Source organism: Anser brachyrhynchus (assembly GCF_964034855.1).
Source record: "Anser brachyrhynchus genome assembly, chromosome: 3".
In the NCBI taxonomy this organism is placed as follows: Eukaryota; Metazoa; Chordata; class Aves; order Anseriformes; family Anatidae; genus Anser; species Anser brachyrhynchus.
In genome coordinates, this window is record NC_137696.1 from 66,621,261 (window position 1) to 66,638,049 (window position 16,789).

At 44.1% G+C, this 16,789-nt stretch overlaps 1 protein-coding gene across 1 annotated transcript; it reads left to right on the forward strand.

Annotated features, from left to right (window-relative positions):
* The first annotated feature begins 12,883 nt into the window (after positions 1-12,883).
* Positions 12,884-15,993, forward strand: CCN2 (cellular communication network factor 2). Its single transcript, XM_080583853.1, has 5 exons — positions 12,884-13,201; positions 13,305-13,530; positions 13,625-13,876; positions 14,110-14,321; positions 14,661-15,993. Exons 1-5 carry the CDS (start codon positions 12,890-12,892, stop codon positions 14,955-14,957), a joined length of 1,299 nt encoding a protein of 432 aa, XP_080439979.1. The 5' UTR covers positions 12,884-12,889; the 3' UTR covers positions 14,958-15,993.
* The last annotated feature ends 796 nt before the right edge of the window (positions 15,994-16,789 follow it).

Here is a 16,789-nt window from a genome sequence, read left to right on the forward strand (position 1 = left end):
ATCCTGTAGGAACAGTTACTTAGCTCCTAAGCTTAGAGCAGAATTACTTTGCGAACAAAATCTCTATGACAGTATCTGAAAGAAACTTTGAAACAAAATATTACAAGAGAGAAATTGCAGTTGGTGAGAGACCAATAAACACACTGTAAATTCTGAGGGTTTGCACAAGAAACACTGCGTCGTGAATGGCTATTCCAGAAATGGAAAAATAGAGAGCCTCTTAACATCCAAATAGGGTGAGAAGGCAGTGCTCCAACAAGCAAATCAGAAGTGGAAAGAAAAAAATGTCTCTCGGATCCAAATAGTTTTGAAAATGAAAACAGGGATTAAAAAAGAAGAATTAAAACGTGGGAAGCCAAAGCCTATTCTCATATTTTATTGCGCCACTTGAAAGAAAACTAAATGCAGGCTATGTCCTGATGAGAAGCAACATCCTGTGTTTTCTGCCAGTGTTAGATAAGACTCACTGATGAAGATGGGATTTAAAATAGGATGGGGTTCAAATTGATACACAGAAAGAGAGGTCATGTTACCTCTTTGCTTTTTTAAATGCAAGGATGACTTTTCTAACCTATGCACTTGGGAGGTGGTAGATACAGCAGGTAAGGCTCCTACATCAGTTCTTCCCTGTGGCCATCTGCAAAGCTGTGATTCTGAAAGAGGAACTGCTGCTAACACTGACAGGCACTGAATGCTACAGCCCTTTGTTGTGAGAGGCAGGAAAATCCCTGAAGGAATAACCTGCACCACCTCTCAGACTCCAGGCACCTGCAACACCACCCACTTTAGCCCTCTCAAAATGTCCCTAGCTTGTCACCCTTCCTTGAGATCCTTGAGGAGTCACGGCAGAGATCCAACTACAACTACTGTGGAGAGTTGTTCTGTGCAGGGCCACTAAGATGAAACTTTATAAACAGGAAATATCCAAGTAGCTGTGAAGGGAGGTAAGGCCCTAGTATGTGAGTGCTATCAGAAAATGGCTTGGTATCTTCAGTTCTCCCAGTTGTCTCTCAGCAAATTCAGGCCTTTTTGTGCTGTATCTCAGCAACTCCCTCTCTAACCCCAGCAATGATTAAGTCCTACATACAAGGACCACTTCATTCAAAGCAATGAAGCTTGAGCCAACACTCCCAAATACAGTATATATTCAAGCGCAGGACTCAAGGAAGAGCACAGAAGACACGAACTGATTGCTGAAGGTCTCCACAGAAGTCATCAGTGATAGATTGCTCCTACAGGTCTGTCATCCAAAACTGAGCCTTTGGACTACTTAATAAGAGGCCTTGTAGTCCAATCATTCACAACACTGGGACTTGTTTTAGAAATAACTACAGTGACAGAAAACAGTAAAACTGTTACCAAATTTGCTTTTACACAATAGGCTTTAATGACTTAAAATGAAACATGAAATATTTTTAAGTGTTCTCTAATGTGGGCCACAAAATGGTTTTTCTGCTTCTTGAAAAATACTGGTATTCCAAACGTCTCTTCCAGCTTCACTTAAAATGACAAAGATCAAAAAAGTCCCGCAAAGTGAAAAAAAAAAAAAGTATTTTTTCATGCTAATCAAACCAGTGGGTTATTGATACAAACTGAATTTCAAAATATACTACCCCAATGTTTTTCCCTTCCAAAATCAGAAAGGAACATTAACATGTTAAAAGAAAGAATTATGAACTTTTTGTAATCTTCATTTTACAACAAAATTAATACAAGTGATGCCCATGGTCAATTTCATCAGAATGCCTCTTTCTAATGAAAACAAACTTTGATGAAAGCTTTCCAATTGCCCTAGAAATTTAAGGAGAAAAGACTACAGATGTTTCTGGTGACTTTTCCTGTCAGTTGAGAAAATGCGAGGCTGTACGACCTGCATAAGACAGATGAAGAGGTATTAAAAAAAAAAAAACACCAAAGGTTTGACACAGAGATTTGAAAGGGATTTTCGTGGCCTGACTGTAGTTCTGACTGGTTCCCTAAGAGGAAAACATCTGATTGCCTTTTATACTCTTAAAAAAAAATCCTGTCATAATTTTTAAGTGTGTTGATCATAGCTTATTTTTAGCTCTGACAAACCACAGAAACATCTCCAAAAATATTCCGAAGAAACACAGTGACCTTTCCAGCTTGGAAAGCAGAGGTCTTAACAGAATTGTCCATACTACTGTACAGGCTGAACAAATCTGTAAGACCCCTTGATGGCCCATTGAAAAGCTTTCCACATTTCCCATAAAAACCCTGCTAGCCCTTTGGCTAGCAGAAGGATATCAAACCATATTCAGAAACAGCTCAAGGAAGTCACCTACAAAAGACTGGAGCGTTACTCTGAAGACTGCAAAGGAGATTTATGGGACCCCAAGCTGAAGGCTGTGAGGAATAAGAGTTTCAGAGAAGGCAACTTACTGATGACCCAAGTGAAATGGGGAAAGGCGGTAAAAAGGACTGAGAGTCAAAATGCATTTGGAATGAGAAAACGATGGCCAGGAAAAAGAGAAAGTTGCTAAAATGAACAGGGATTTGATATGTAAATCATGTGAAAGTCAGTGAATGCTTTGCAAGATGGAGAGCGTAGACACGTAGGGAAGAAAGTTTTACCGCTCACGTGCCAGTGACGACATTTTACAGTTGGTCAGGAGGAATGTGACCGCTGTCCTATGGCCAGTCTGCTGAAGCTATTTATAGCTGGGACTGGTTGTATATGTTTAATGATTATCTCAGCCCCACACTTACTCACTTCATGGATTGTCATTTCCTGATAGTAATTCCTTTGGGTTGAAGCTTGTTCATATTTGGTCACCCCCTGAAACTGAATCTCTGAGCAAGATGAAAACAATTACTTATGTGGGGGTGGGACAAGGCACTTTCTGCTAAATACTATAACCACGAAGGTCATGCTCACAACTCAAAAATAGCTAAATGTTACAAATTTTTTTTCTGTGCTGCTTAGTAGAGTAAGCCAGGACTCAGGTTAAGTTTGAAGAATATTCGTCCAGCACTTTTAAAGTCAGGAGTGCTTACAGTTGTAATTTTCACATGTAAAGCTTAAAATTATCTATCCCTTTAAAGAAACTTTGCTGTCATTCCAGTTGTGGAGCAATGTTATATGACTGTGTACTTCATATGTCCAAAGCTGGGGAACTCAGACTTTTTTTTAAATGATGGCTGACAGCTAAACCAGAAACTTTTTAAAGACAACCGCATAAAAAGATTGTGTCATCACAGCAACAAGCTGGTATCTACTGTCTGCACTCCTGATTCAAAACTTCCTTCCAAGGAAAAACAGTCTCTAGTCAAGAGCATCGCAGAGCTTGTGTCTATATTCACATTTGTCCATGAGAGAAGTTTCTCATCATCGATGCTGTGGTCCCATATCACATAAATTATGGGAGCTGTACTGCCTTAACCTTTTGGAGTTTTCTTCTCTCCATCTTCCCTGTTATTCTCATCTTAGTTCTCCACAAAACTCTAGCACATTGGTTCATTTAGTCTTGAAGTACCAAATATGCTCTAAGCCTCGCAGCTATGTTCCAGATTGGTTTTCTTGATAAATATCTGTGGACAGAACTTTTTGTTACCTTGGTTTTTATTCATTCTGTTCTAATTTACGTATTTTTTTAATAATTAAGTGATGAGAATTTACTGCTTTGTGTTGGTCTGCAGGAGAAGCATGACAATTTCTGAGTAATAACATAACTTTGGCAGGATTTGTTCAGACTAGCCTTCAAGAAACAAAAATCAGACATCCATTCATCAACTAATTTGGCTTGAAACACAGCATGTGTGGTTTTATTGCTGGAATTGTATCATAGCAAAATAACCTTTTTCAAATGTCAGAAGTCCTTTATGTGTCAGCTCTGAACATAATGTACAGTGTATTCTCTGCAGGAACAAACCTGTGACCTACAGCACCAGAAACATGTATCTACACCTTTTCAACTAAAAGAATGATTTGGTTGCATTACAAATAACAATACAAATTACAGTAACTGTGCTGTCCATTCATCCTATCCAAGGGTTAAACTGTAATGAAGAGTAGAAATAGAAGAGCTAACACATCTAGCCAAAGTGTTGGATGTCTTAAACTGTCAAAATGGATTGCTGTAATTTCCCTCAAACTCCAAAATATTTTTATTTTTTTTCCTGAAAAGAATAAAACAATGAAAACTGAAAAGCCACAGAAAGGGTTATGTAATCACTAACCACATAACGCTGGTTTTGCTGTTGTTTTTGTCTTTGTACGTGTATTCATTTTTCAGATGTTAAGGAACATGCACCATGTCCAGAATGAGCATCTTGACACGGCACATAGCAAAAACGCTCTAACTTCTTGTTGTGGTTTAACACAGCCAGCAGCTAAACACCACACAGCCGTTCGCTCACCCTCCCCCCACCCTCTCTGGGATGGGGGAGAGAAACGGGAAAGTGAAGCCTGTGAGTGGAGATAAAGATAGTTTATTAAGACAGGAAAATTAATAATAATAATAATATAATAATAATAATAATAATAACAACAATAATAATAATGTGTAAGAAAACAAGTGATGCACAATGCAATTGCTCACCACCCGCTGACCGATGCCCAGCCTATCCCCGAGCAGCCGGCCCCCCACCCCGGCCAGCCACCCCTATATATTGTTTAGCATGACGTTAGATGGTATGGAATACCCCTTTGGCCAGTTTGGGTCAGCTGCCCTGGGTCTGTCCCCTCCCAGCTCCTGCTGCACCCCCAGCCTGCTCGCTGGCAGGACAGAGCGAGAAGCCGAAAAGTCCTTGGCCTGGTGTAAACACTGCTCTGCAACAATTAAAACATCAGCAGGTTATCAGCACTCTTCTCATCCTAATCCAAAACATAGCACCCTACCAGCTACTAGGAGGAAAATTAACTCTGTCCTAACTGAAACCAGGACACCTGTGCCTAGGATTTTTACATTGTTAGATGTCTTCCTTTTTATCTTCTTTTATACGCTCGCACATCAAGGCCGACTAGCAAATGTTCTAGAAGAAAAGACTTGACAACATAAGCTGAAAGTGCTTTCAGAAGAGTAGGACAGTAGTGCGGGTAAATTTACATGTGACACTGTGACACTAACTCAGGTCTGTGTTCTGCAGGTTTTTATGATTTGAAGAGTCCCGATGAGTGCAATAAACGGTGGCACAACTTTCAGTATGTTTCTGACTTGAGTTCCTTCTAGTACTCATGCATCACTGGAACTAAGGGACAAATTCAAAGTTGCTCTGAATTTATTTGATTTCAGCTTTTTCCATTTGCAGCTTTGTCTCCAGTTAACTCTTGAACTTACGACAACTGTCCCTAAGAATAGTCCAGAACCTGAGGTTTAAGAACAAGTTTGCCAAGTGTATAAATGTTCTTGTTACTTTAGATATTTATTGCTGAATAAAACCAACCTTGCATTCCGTAAGACTCTGAATATACTTAACATAGATCCACTGAAACCTTGATACGTTACCTCCCAACAGCATAAACAAATTCCTTGTGTCTTACTTGGAAACCAAACCATTAATTCTCTTTTTTGTGTGTGTATGTTAGTCTGTGGACAAGGTTGTGGAACAGGCACTGAATTTATCAATATATTTTAAACAAAGAATGTGGATTTCTCCCAGGTTCTTTTTGATGATAGTTCATCAGTCCTAGAATCACAGGCATACAAAAAACACAGAAAAATTTCACCCAAAGAATTTTCTACTTTCATATCTACTTTGCTGTTAAAATGATAAGGAAGACCTGCTCACCATCTTTCCTCTGCATTTTTAAAATAACACATTTAGCAAGGAGTACATACCATTTTTTGTTATTTCTCATGATAGGTTAGGAAAACATAAATGTCTTTTTTGCATTTTTCCTTTAATTCTTCCTTCTTCCTTACTTAGTCTATCTCATGGTGGATCTGTACGCTCAGATCTGGAGGATTTCATAAAAGAAAATGTGCCTGATCTATTCCTTTCAGTTGCTTTCCTGATCCATAAGTAGTTCCTGAAAATTACTTCATTCTTTCCCCATTAAAAAAAAAAAAAAAGTAAAAATGTTGACTAAGTTGTTCAATGACATAGCTCCCCAATACAGATCAGCCTGTTCCTGAGTTCAGAGGGGCAAGTTAAAAGGGAGACTTGCATCCAAAGGGGCTTGGGACAGAAGCACACAGAATTCACCACAGACGCATCTCTTTTTCTGGCAAATGAGTTCGCCCATGGGTTAACAGACCTGAACACTGTTTCATGGTGGTAAAATGCTGTGGTGGTGGTGGTGGGAAGGAAGCTGCCAAGCCCACCTCATCCTTGGCCAGTTCATTCTCGCTGCTCTCTTCACACACCACATTCTCCGCTTCCTTCTCCGTCCCCCAACCCTTCCCACATAAACACATGCATGCACCTTTCTCTTCAGCCCTGCTCACCCTTTGCCACTCCAGACCGTGTCTGTGTGCCTGAGGGTCCTGGACACAGCACTAGACGGTGGCCCCGCACCAGGCCCAAGGTGTAAGAACATATCTCCCAGAGGCCAGCTTCCAGCTGCTCCTGTTTTACACAGGGCAAGTGGACTTCACCAGCCCTAGTGGTCCCACAAGAACAACCCTTTCCCATCAAGTTGCAAAGTCCTCGCTCTCTCCTCTGCCTTGCAGAGATGCTTTGCCTCTGCCGAGCATTTTTTCTTCATTAGCAAATAGCTTATCGTGGGAAAAGCCTTTTGTCAGACTGAAGGAGTTTGCAAGCCCTGTACAACTCCCACATGTCATCTTCCCTTCTGAGCCAGAGAAGCAATTCAGTCACATTCCCCTCACATCTGGATAGAAAAGCTGGTCACAGCGAATAAGAAAAACAGCGTGGTTTTGCGACGTGGTGAACCATTCAGCTCGCCCCCGCTGCACAAACCTTCCAGCTCCTTCCTCCAACAAAACCTTTAATTCCCAGCACGTACGTTCTCCTTTTGCACCAATTCTCCTCCACGCACCGGACTGTCTAGGGTATTCACTTGGAGTACAGCACTTGCCCTGTATCAGTGACTTCTTGGGCAGCATGGTCCTTTCCAACCTTCTACTCCCCCCTGTGGCAGCTTGATGGCAAAAAAAAAAGAAATACAAAGCACACCTCCGAAGCCACGTACTGTATCATCACACTTTGTAAGTCATTTATGAAGAAAAAAAGTTATGTGAAGGCCTAGGAACAGTCTCACTAGATTAAGATTGTAAAATAAGAAAGCTGTTCCTAGGAAATTTGAAATTCAGCCCCCTGTATCTTATGAATGACATGAGGAGAAAGAAAAAGATGTGACTAGTACTTATCTGCTTTCAAAACTCACCTGAAAATTTTGTATTACAAAGTTCCTAACTCAAGAGATGAACATTGGTTAGGACTGTTTTAGGATTTCCAAATACCTTGCAAATCTTAGGTAATGAAAAAAGGCAACTGATGAACTGTCTTTTCATCCTATGTCATAACTGAATGCTAAATAATCATAAAGATTTACCATGCTATTAAGGTCAGACTTTTCCACAAGATCCATCGAGGGTAACTTCCTCACAAGAAATGCACCACAAATAACTTCATAGACTCAAACTTCATAGAGACCCCACTGTCCAAACTGGTCAAAACAAACACCTAGGTACAGTAAAAACCTAACCTTGATTTCTATTTAAAACTCTTTAATAAAAATGTTGTACACAGAGTAATATGCTCAGAAACACTTGCCATTGGTGTAAGTCCTACCACTTTTACAACTTCATGCTTATTACTTAAAAGCCACTCATCACCAAGACGTTTGCTGCAACACATCTGTAAGCCTCAGACCTGGGACCACTGCACAACTCAGTTTCCTCAACTAGTTCCTGCAGGAAATTGAAATATCTTAGAAATGTCCCCACTTCCCTGACAACGCACATTTCTTCGAGTATCTGCTCTTCTCGTCTCTGCATGAAAAATGGTCTAACAGAGAATTTCCCACAGACACCAGAGAGATCAGCATTGTAGGATGGTTTTCAGACCTGGTCTGGTGGTTGCCAAATTTCACACACATCCGCAGGTCAATAAGGAAGCCACCTTGGCCGTTGTAGGTTACATCCTAGTTTCCCCGTCTGCGTCAGTGTACAGATGTATTTACACAGTTCACATACCACAGATCACTTGCTGAAAAAACAGCCAGCCAAGCTGGCAGCTGAACCATGGGGAGCCATTTTCCTGAAAATCAAGCACTCCCTAAAATAATATGTTAGTATGTTGAAGTCATAGGTCAGCTGATGCAGCATGCTTATCAAGTTCTCCAGGGGCTTTGCAGACCTGTGCGATAATCCAATCTGTCTACCACCTCAGGAAGGCCTGTGCAAACAGAAAAGCCCATGTTACACCATACCAAGGTCAGTTAACTCAGGTTGCAGCAAAAAGGAGCAAATTTCACAGACAGTGATATCTCTCTTTCTCCCCAAGGAAAATGGTCCATTCTATTCATCATCCCTGAATGTATAAATATTGGCCCTACCCCATCACACAATGTGGACAAATGTATCCCACAGGATTCTCCACAGGACTCTCATTTTCCACAGCAGCTACAACATAAATTAACAGCTCCCATAGTCTACTGCAGAGTAAACAGCATTTGTCAATTAAAGTCCTTAATCTGGTCAAGCCTTAACTAAACATTGATGTTTCCCAGCTTGGGGAAAACAAAAGGCAAAACCTCAAAATTTACACTGACAGTTCCTGAGAGCAGCAAGGTGGAAAAAATGAAAATAAGATCACATGCATTTTAAAATAAGGAGATCTGATTCACTCCTTCTCAAGTAAGCCATGACGGAGTTGAAGGAAGTCTTCCTCCAACTCTTTTCCATGTGGTTCCTCTAAGAGAGGGACTTCAAAGGACTCCTGGTGAATGTCCTGAATCAGGTCCCCAAACACGTTCCTCTCCATCCAGCACCACTCATTTTTTATGAACTCTGTTAACCATTTATAGGATAATTGTCAAAGGAGTGGCAGGTGACTCACTTCAGTCCCAGTTTGACTTACTGCTGAAAGAGGTTGTGAACCTCAGTCAAAACTGAGGAACTGACAGCTGAAAGCCTCTTCTCTCTTGACTGTCTCTTGCAAGCTGTGGAAAGGGCTCTGAGCTTCCCCACAGAAATGCAGGACACAGCCAAACTCTGCACAATGTAGTGAATGCTGCTCCTATAGCACTGAAAAGATCCAGGGCAAATTTGTCAGAATACATTCAGATATACTGTACCTAGGGTTTGGTAGGTAAAAGACCCTTGGCTTCATGCTCCTTAGAATCTCTCTTTCATACAAATAGTTTTACGTGTGCTTTGAATACTCATTTTGATTATTCTACTTCCAGTAACCACGTTGCTGCTTTAAGACCACACACATTTGTGAAACACTCCAGTTACTTTTTAAGAATGAAGCCAAGAGCTGAAAGCAACGTTCCCAGTGACTCTAGAAGCAATAAAGCATTACAAGTTCGAACATAAAGAACATAAGTTTAAGGACAATGATTACAGAAAGCAAGAGAACTCGGATCTGCTAACGGGAATTACATTGGAAGGATTTGCTTTACTCAAACTGCTGAGTAGGCTTAGCTCGATGGACTTGGACTTCTCAAGTGCAGATATTTCGATGGCCAACAGTGCACTCAATGAAATGACCCGCTTGACACTTGCAGAGAATCTGACCTAGTATCTCGAGGAACCTGGACTACGTCCATAAGTTCAGCAGCGAACATTTCCACAGGCCTTATGCCCTCTATCCAGCGCACCGCCCAGCCTTCTCCTTCCACTTCACCCTGGAGAAGAGCTAATGACTATTAGCAAATAAAATATCACTGGCAAGGTTAGCTGAAGTGAACCGTTGTTGCTCCAGCGCAGAAGAGTTGAGCCATGTGACTCACTGACACAGCAAAACAACAGCACGACGTGGATAACTGGCTTGACAGCTCCTGGGAAATGAGGTTTTCTGTTTTCCTCTGCCTTTGTTGATTCGTGAGTGCACACATGCCTCCAGAGAAGGACGAGTAAAAGTGCAGCAAGCAGTCTGCTTTAGAAGCACTCTCTGTGCCTACAGATGCATAGAATAAGTCAGCAGATGACTTCTAAGAAAGATAAATACCAGGCAACCACAGTCACGACAGAATAAATCTCTTTATTTTTATTTTGTGTCCACTTCTGAGCTAGCAGAGCAAGCATTGCTCGGAACCTGCATTTTAAGCGAAAGCCTGTGAACGTAACTTTAATGAGACCTCTCTGGATTTTGAGATATATTTGTTACGATGCTTAAGAAATATCCTGGTGAGCATTTTGGGAAAGGAACTAATTGGCACACTAAAGCCGAGGCAAGCCAGGAAGGGTCCGAAGCCAGCTACAAGCCCGCGGTGATGATAAACAGCCCAGGGTCCAGGTGTCCATATATGGCCAGACTTCCTATAAGACTGACAGTACTGTATGTGCATTGCGTATGGTTCTTGGATCCCGTTCACATTCCTCGGGTATGTTTCTCTGGAGCTTTTGATTTCCGCTTTGAGGGCTGGCTCAGACCTCCAATTGCTCTTATAAAAAAATATCTGTGACTGAAAGTTGAAAATGTGCAAGATTCTTTCTTTAAGTACACAAACACTCCAAGTCTAGCCACTTTCCTGTAGTCTTGCCAGGTTTTCAGTATGTCTGATACCCGATCAAGTGACTTTTTGGGGGGAAGGAGGAAAAAAAAAAAAAAAGAAGAAGGAAAAACACAAGAGAGGAATTTAGCATATCCACACCTGTACATTTTACAAGACTTCACCAAAGGAACTGCACCAACCGAAGCTGATGTAGACACATGCATACCGTATATAGCTGTGTAAACAAGTCTGCAAGGCCAGTGTAGTGAATTCCTAATTTCAGCAGAAAAAATATACTATCTTAAAAGCATGTCCTGTATAAACACCTGCATGGAAGTCAAAATGAGTGCATTTCAACCATTTTATGCCTCAATGCCAAGATGTTCTTCTCCAGCTCGTGGCACAGTGTCACCAGAGAGGACAAGCTAACGACAGCTTAGCCTCTGAAAGAACCACCCTTAACTCCAGGGTCCCTTTGCCCCATGGTAGATGGTGAGTCACATTCAACAGCGCAGAAACCAAAAATGACAAAACGGCAAACCTGAAGAGCACTGATCCCTATCCCACTTCACTGGCTGGCACAACTTGTAACTCAGGGGGCTAACTCCCGATTCAAGTCTGTGCAAGGACTAGTTCTGAGGTCCAAATGCCTGTGTAAGTCTTTTTTCTCAGGGCAGCAAGTGGATGGGGCTTGCTGTACTTGGCCCGCAGTGTGAGGACTTAGGACAGATTTATCCTTTAATTTTGGATTTCCTGGCTTTCTGGTGGTTTGTTACTTTTAAACAGACTTTTTCTGTCGGTGAGATTCTCGGGTTTTGTTTAATAAAATTGATTCTCTGAAAAAACCTCTTACATGGAAAGTTATAAAACATGTCTAGAGCCTCTCTCTCTCTGATGTTCTCCTACCATATTTAGGCATTTAAAAAAGGCATTCTGTTTACCTGGTTACATTTGCATTTTGGTATGCATGTCATACATAGTTTGGTACACATATTATTTACCCAGCACTGAGGCCATTGGAGTCCTTCAAGTAAATAGAGATTTCGGGCGGCCTCATGTTTGAGAACATATATTATTTACCATAACCGTTCCTCTGGGACTTCTTCCCTTTCAGAGCCAATCTCATTTCTTTTAATGGAGAACTTCAAGTAGACGGAATGACATCCAAATGACTTTAGCAGCCAAAAGTACAGGGCTGGCAGAATATAAAGACAGTTTTACAGTACAATATATCCTACTGGGGCTTTACATGAAAATGTATCTTCTTCCCTCAAGAATCCTGTGAATACATATTGCAGTGTCATAGCGTGGATATGAGCACGCATGTGTACAGAGGAATGGAAAGAGGGAGGGATATGGCAGCGGGAGAATGACTACATGCAGAAGATGCTGGCTTTTAAGACACCCACCAGATTCCAATTTGCCTAACAAGATGCACGAAGGCAATCTCTCTCGTTAAATGCTAACATACTTCTGTGGGTCAAGAGTCAAAACGCAGGCATTCCTTGTGCCAAAGCGGAGGTCAAACATCGTGACATCACTGAATATTCAACTGGTACACGGGGAGCGGGGGGAAGAACCATCCTTCTGGCCTATGAATAAATAAATAAATAAAAGAAAATGCAAAGCCTAAGAGTTATCTGCAAGGATTTAATCCAAACCACAACACGTAGGTTTGGGGTTCGGTCAGATCCAAGGCACGGTGCTGGGGTTTCGGCTGAGCGCGGTGGCACGCCTGGTTGTCCTCCCGGGACGGTCTGACAGGGAGCTTCGGAAGCGGGGCTGCGCTAAGACTGTGTTGCTCGGGGATGACAGCTGCACACAGGCAGCGGGAAAATAATAGCCACTTCTTCCATGCTCCAGACTCGCTCCGTTGTGCCAAATATTTCAGAGTAAATAGGCACTCTCTCTATTCATAGAGAGCATCTATTAGGAAAGGAACACATTACAAATATTCGGTATGATTCAGGAGGACACAGAGTCAATTTATACACCCCGCGGGGTAATTATACCTTTTTTGGTCGTAACAAAACGCTCGGAATACGCCGGGACGGGCGGCGGGCACCGGCCGGCGAGGGCCTGGGGCGGGGGGGGGCGAAGCATTCCCGGGCCGCCCCTAGCAACCGGCCGGGCGCGGGGCGGGCCGCGGCGTGAGGAAAACACGGCGATTTTTTTTTTTTCCCTAAAAAAAAAAAAAAAAAAAAGGGAAAAGGGGGGCGGAACGGGGGGAGGCGGAGGAATGCGGGAGCCAGGGGTCAGGGCCGCTCCGGGGCGGGGCGGGCGGCGCGGCGCGCAGGAATGCGGGGAATGCGGCTGCTGGTGCGCGGCCCCATTCAGCCCATTGGCGGGGCCGCGCCGCCGCCGCCTATAAAGGGGCGCCCGCCGCCGGGCTCCGCAGTCACGCAGCCACTGTCCCGGCGGCTAACGGAGCACCGAGCACAGCACAGCACAGTCGAGCCGAGCCGAGCCGAGCCGCGCAGCTCAGACACCGCCCGCACCGGCCCCGCTGAAGGGAAGCGCTCTCCCGGGACCTCGCCTCGCAGCCGCCTCAGGATGTCCCCGTCCAGCCTCGCCGCCGCCCTCCTCCTCCTCGTCGCCCTCCTCGGCCCGGTAAGTGCCGCCGCCGCCCGCCGCTGCTGCCCCGGCCGGCCCGGGCACGGCGTGGCGGCGCTGACGGCCGCTGTCTCCTTCTCTCCCCCCGCCGCCGGCGCAGGACGAGGCCCGCGGGCAGGAGTGCAGCGGGCAGTGCCAGTGCGGGGCCGGGCCCGGCCCCAGCTGCCCCGCCGGCGTCTCCCTGGTGCTCGACGGCTGCGGCTGCTGCCGGGTGTGCGCCAAGCAGCTGGGCGAGCTGTGCACCGAGCGCGACCCCTGCGACCACCACAAGGGGCTCTTCTGCGACTTCGGCTCCCCCGCCAACCGCAGGATCGGCGTCTGCACCGGTGAGTGGGGGCCGGCACCGGGGACGGGGGACGGGGGACGGGGTCCCGGCGGCCGGGGCTGAGCCTGACCCTTCTCCGCCTCCTGCCCCCGCAGCTCGGGACGGCGCCCCGTGTGTCTTCGGCGGCATGGTGTACCGGAGCGGGGAGTCCTTCCAGAGCAGCTGCAAGTACCAGTGCACCTGCCTGGACGGGGCGGTGGGCTGCGTGCCCCTCTGCAGCATGGACGTGCGCCTGCCCAGCCCCGACTGCCCCTTCCCGCGGAGGGTGAAGCTCCCCGGCAAGTGCTGCGAGGAGTGGGTCTGTGACGAGCCCAAGGAGCAGACTGCTGTGGGACCTGCTCTTGCTGGTGAGTGGGGGTCCCTCCGTGGGTGGTGGGCTGAGGGGAAAGGGCTGCCTGCTTGGGGTCAGGTGTAGCAGGGTGGGTTGATGTGGGGCTGCCCCAGCAGCCGGAGGGCAGCAGTGAGTGGGGTTGCCCTGCAGATAAGCATAGTTACGGAAATTTCCCTGGGAAGGGGACAGAGCCTCTAGCAGGGTGCAAACTCGGATGGTAGCCTCATCCTGGTTGTCTGTCCCCTGCAGCGTACAGACTGGAAGACACTTACGGTCCGGACCCGACCATGATGCGTGCCAACTGCCTGGTGCAGACCACCGAATGGAGTGCCTGCTCCAAGACCTGCGGCATGGGCATCTCAACCAGGGTCACCAACGATAATGCCTTCTGCAGACTGGAGAAACAGAGCAGGCTCTGCATGGTCAGACCTTGTGAAGTGGACCTGGAGGAAAATATCAAGGTAAAGAGTCTCAGCTTTAATGTATGATCTATTAGGATGCTTTCATCAGCTGGCAAAAAAATATCTCACCAAAGAACATGGCATTCTGATAGGTAGTAAGTTTCAGTAGTAAGTTTCAAGTGGCTCATCATGAAGTTTGAGTTTTGCCCCAGTAGTGAATATTTTGCAGTTAAATGTCCTTATAATTCTCTTTCACACGTTATTATGATGCTATGTAAACACTTTCTCCTGTTGAAAGCATTGTAAGGATTCGTGCATCTGCCTGCTTTTAACATTTAAGCTTAGTGCTACATCAAAGCCTACCTTCTAAACATGTTGTATTCACTTATATCCCAACAGAAAGGCAAAAAGTGCATTCGCACCCCCAAAATCTCCAAGCCCATCAAGTTTGAGCTGTCTGGCTGCACCAGCGTGAAGACCTACAGAGCTAAGTTCTGTGGTGTCTGCACTGACGGGCGCTGCTGCACACCCCACAGAACAGCCACCCTCCCCGTGGAGTTCAAGTGCCCTGATGGGGAGATCATGAAAAGGAAAATGATGTTCATCAAGACCTGCGCGTGCCACTACAACTGCCCTGGAGACAACGACATCTTCGAGTCTCTGTACTACAGGAAGATGTATGGAGACATGGCATAAAGCTAGAAGGAGACGCTAACTAGATTCTCAACTTGAACTGATTTGCATCTCATTTTGTAAACATGATTCAATAGCACAAGGTATTTAAATCGGTTTTTTTAATTTCAACAAACTGCTCCATGTGACCTAAGACAATTTGTCTACTGACCCCAAACGGTGGTTTGAAGAAGAAGGTAAAACGGACAGTGGGACCACAGCAAGACACAGCTTCAGAACATGCTGTTCATGAGGTGGTGTGAAGGGGTTAAGGGAAATGTGCAGGAAAAGCAGATTCAAGCAAGTGTTCCCTTAATGTGGTACAGTATTTTTCATCTGGTAGTGCAATTGAGAAGGAGACCATTAGCATGTTTGCTGACACTGGTTTTAGTGACAGCAACAGCTGGAATGCAAACCCTCACCCAGCAAAGTGCTAAGCAGAAGGTGTTCTGTTAGTCAGGACAATAATGTTTCAGCTCTGACACTCTGATTCATATGGCTTGGTCAACAAGAATCAGAATCATGTCTATTAGACTGGACAGCTTGTGGCAGTTAATTTACCTGTAACAAGCTACTTTTTATTAATATTGTAAATACTGTGTATATATATTTGTACAGTTATCTAAATTAATTTAAAGTTTTGTGCCTTTGTTTAATGCTTTGAAATTTCAGTGATAGCCTTCTTTTTTGGAACAAGATAGGTAGGATCTAAAGCTTGTCTGACAATGCATTCAAAGCATGAAATAGATACTCTAGTGGAAATCATTCAGATGGGGCGAAATGGTGTATTGTGATAAAGATGGAGAGTGTAAGACTTGGTGTCTGTATCCTTAAAAAGCACTCATCTGTTGGGCAAAATGCAGTTGCCTCCATTTTATTTGAACAAGTGGCTTTAAGAAGAAGAACTCTTCTGTAGCTAATCAGTCTTTCCACTTGAGCATTTGTTTCTGTCTTTGACTATGGCTCTTTTTGGACAGTTCATTTGTTGAGAAGTGTGACCAAAAGTTACATGTTTGCACCTTTTTAGTTGAAAATAAAGTATTTATATTTTTTATATAAATGGCTTGGCATTTCATTTAATCTTTACTATGACCTTATATATTTCCTAAGGGGCTTTGCTTTGCACTAAGTAAAACTCAAGTGCTGTATGTTTTATTTGTCCAGAAACACATACACTGGGGAATAAGCTAAATGATTTGTGGTTACTTGTTCTATTAATAGTGAATCAAATGTAGCGTATTACTCTTCTACATTTTGAATGGAGGGCAGGGCCAGGCTTGCTCTGCCAAGCCCAGTATTGCATTAGAAAGTGCAATGGCTTCCTCAGGCATCACGCGGTGTCTTTAAAACAGGCCAGCTGATCACCTTAGTGTTCAACCCCTGTCATAATAATCCATGCAACATGCTTAATTACATTTAAGTGTTTCACTGGTTAAAATTTCTTTTTCAGCTAAGGAAAAAAAAAAGTGTCTGCATTGAAATGGTTCCTGACTCAAGTCAAATCTAGAAGTTTGAAATCTGGTAAAATTCTCAGTGAAGAGCTAATGAGCTGTACCATAAAAATCATAGAATAATACAGGTTGGAAGGGACATCTTAAGATCTCCTGATTTAACCTCCATGCAGAGTAATTCCAACTTACACGTGGTCCTACCTAAATTAAGACCTTAGTGTGTTATGGTAGACAGAGCACAGAACTCAGATGCCAAATACCTGGATTATCTTCCTACCTGATGACTGGGGAGCAAATCTGTTTACCTGACAGTTCTGCCTGTAAAATATCCATTGATTCAAACTCATGCAGGCCCACAGGTAAGAAATGTGAGAGCTACACAATTTGGTGATGGTCCAAGCCTCT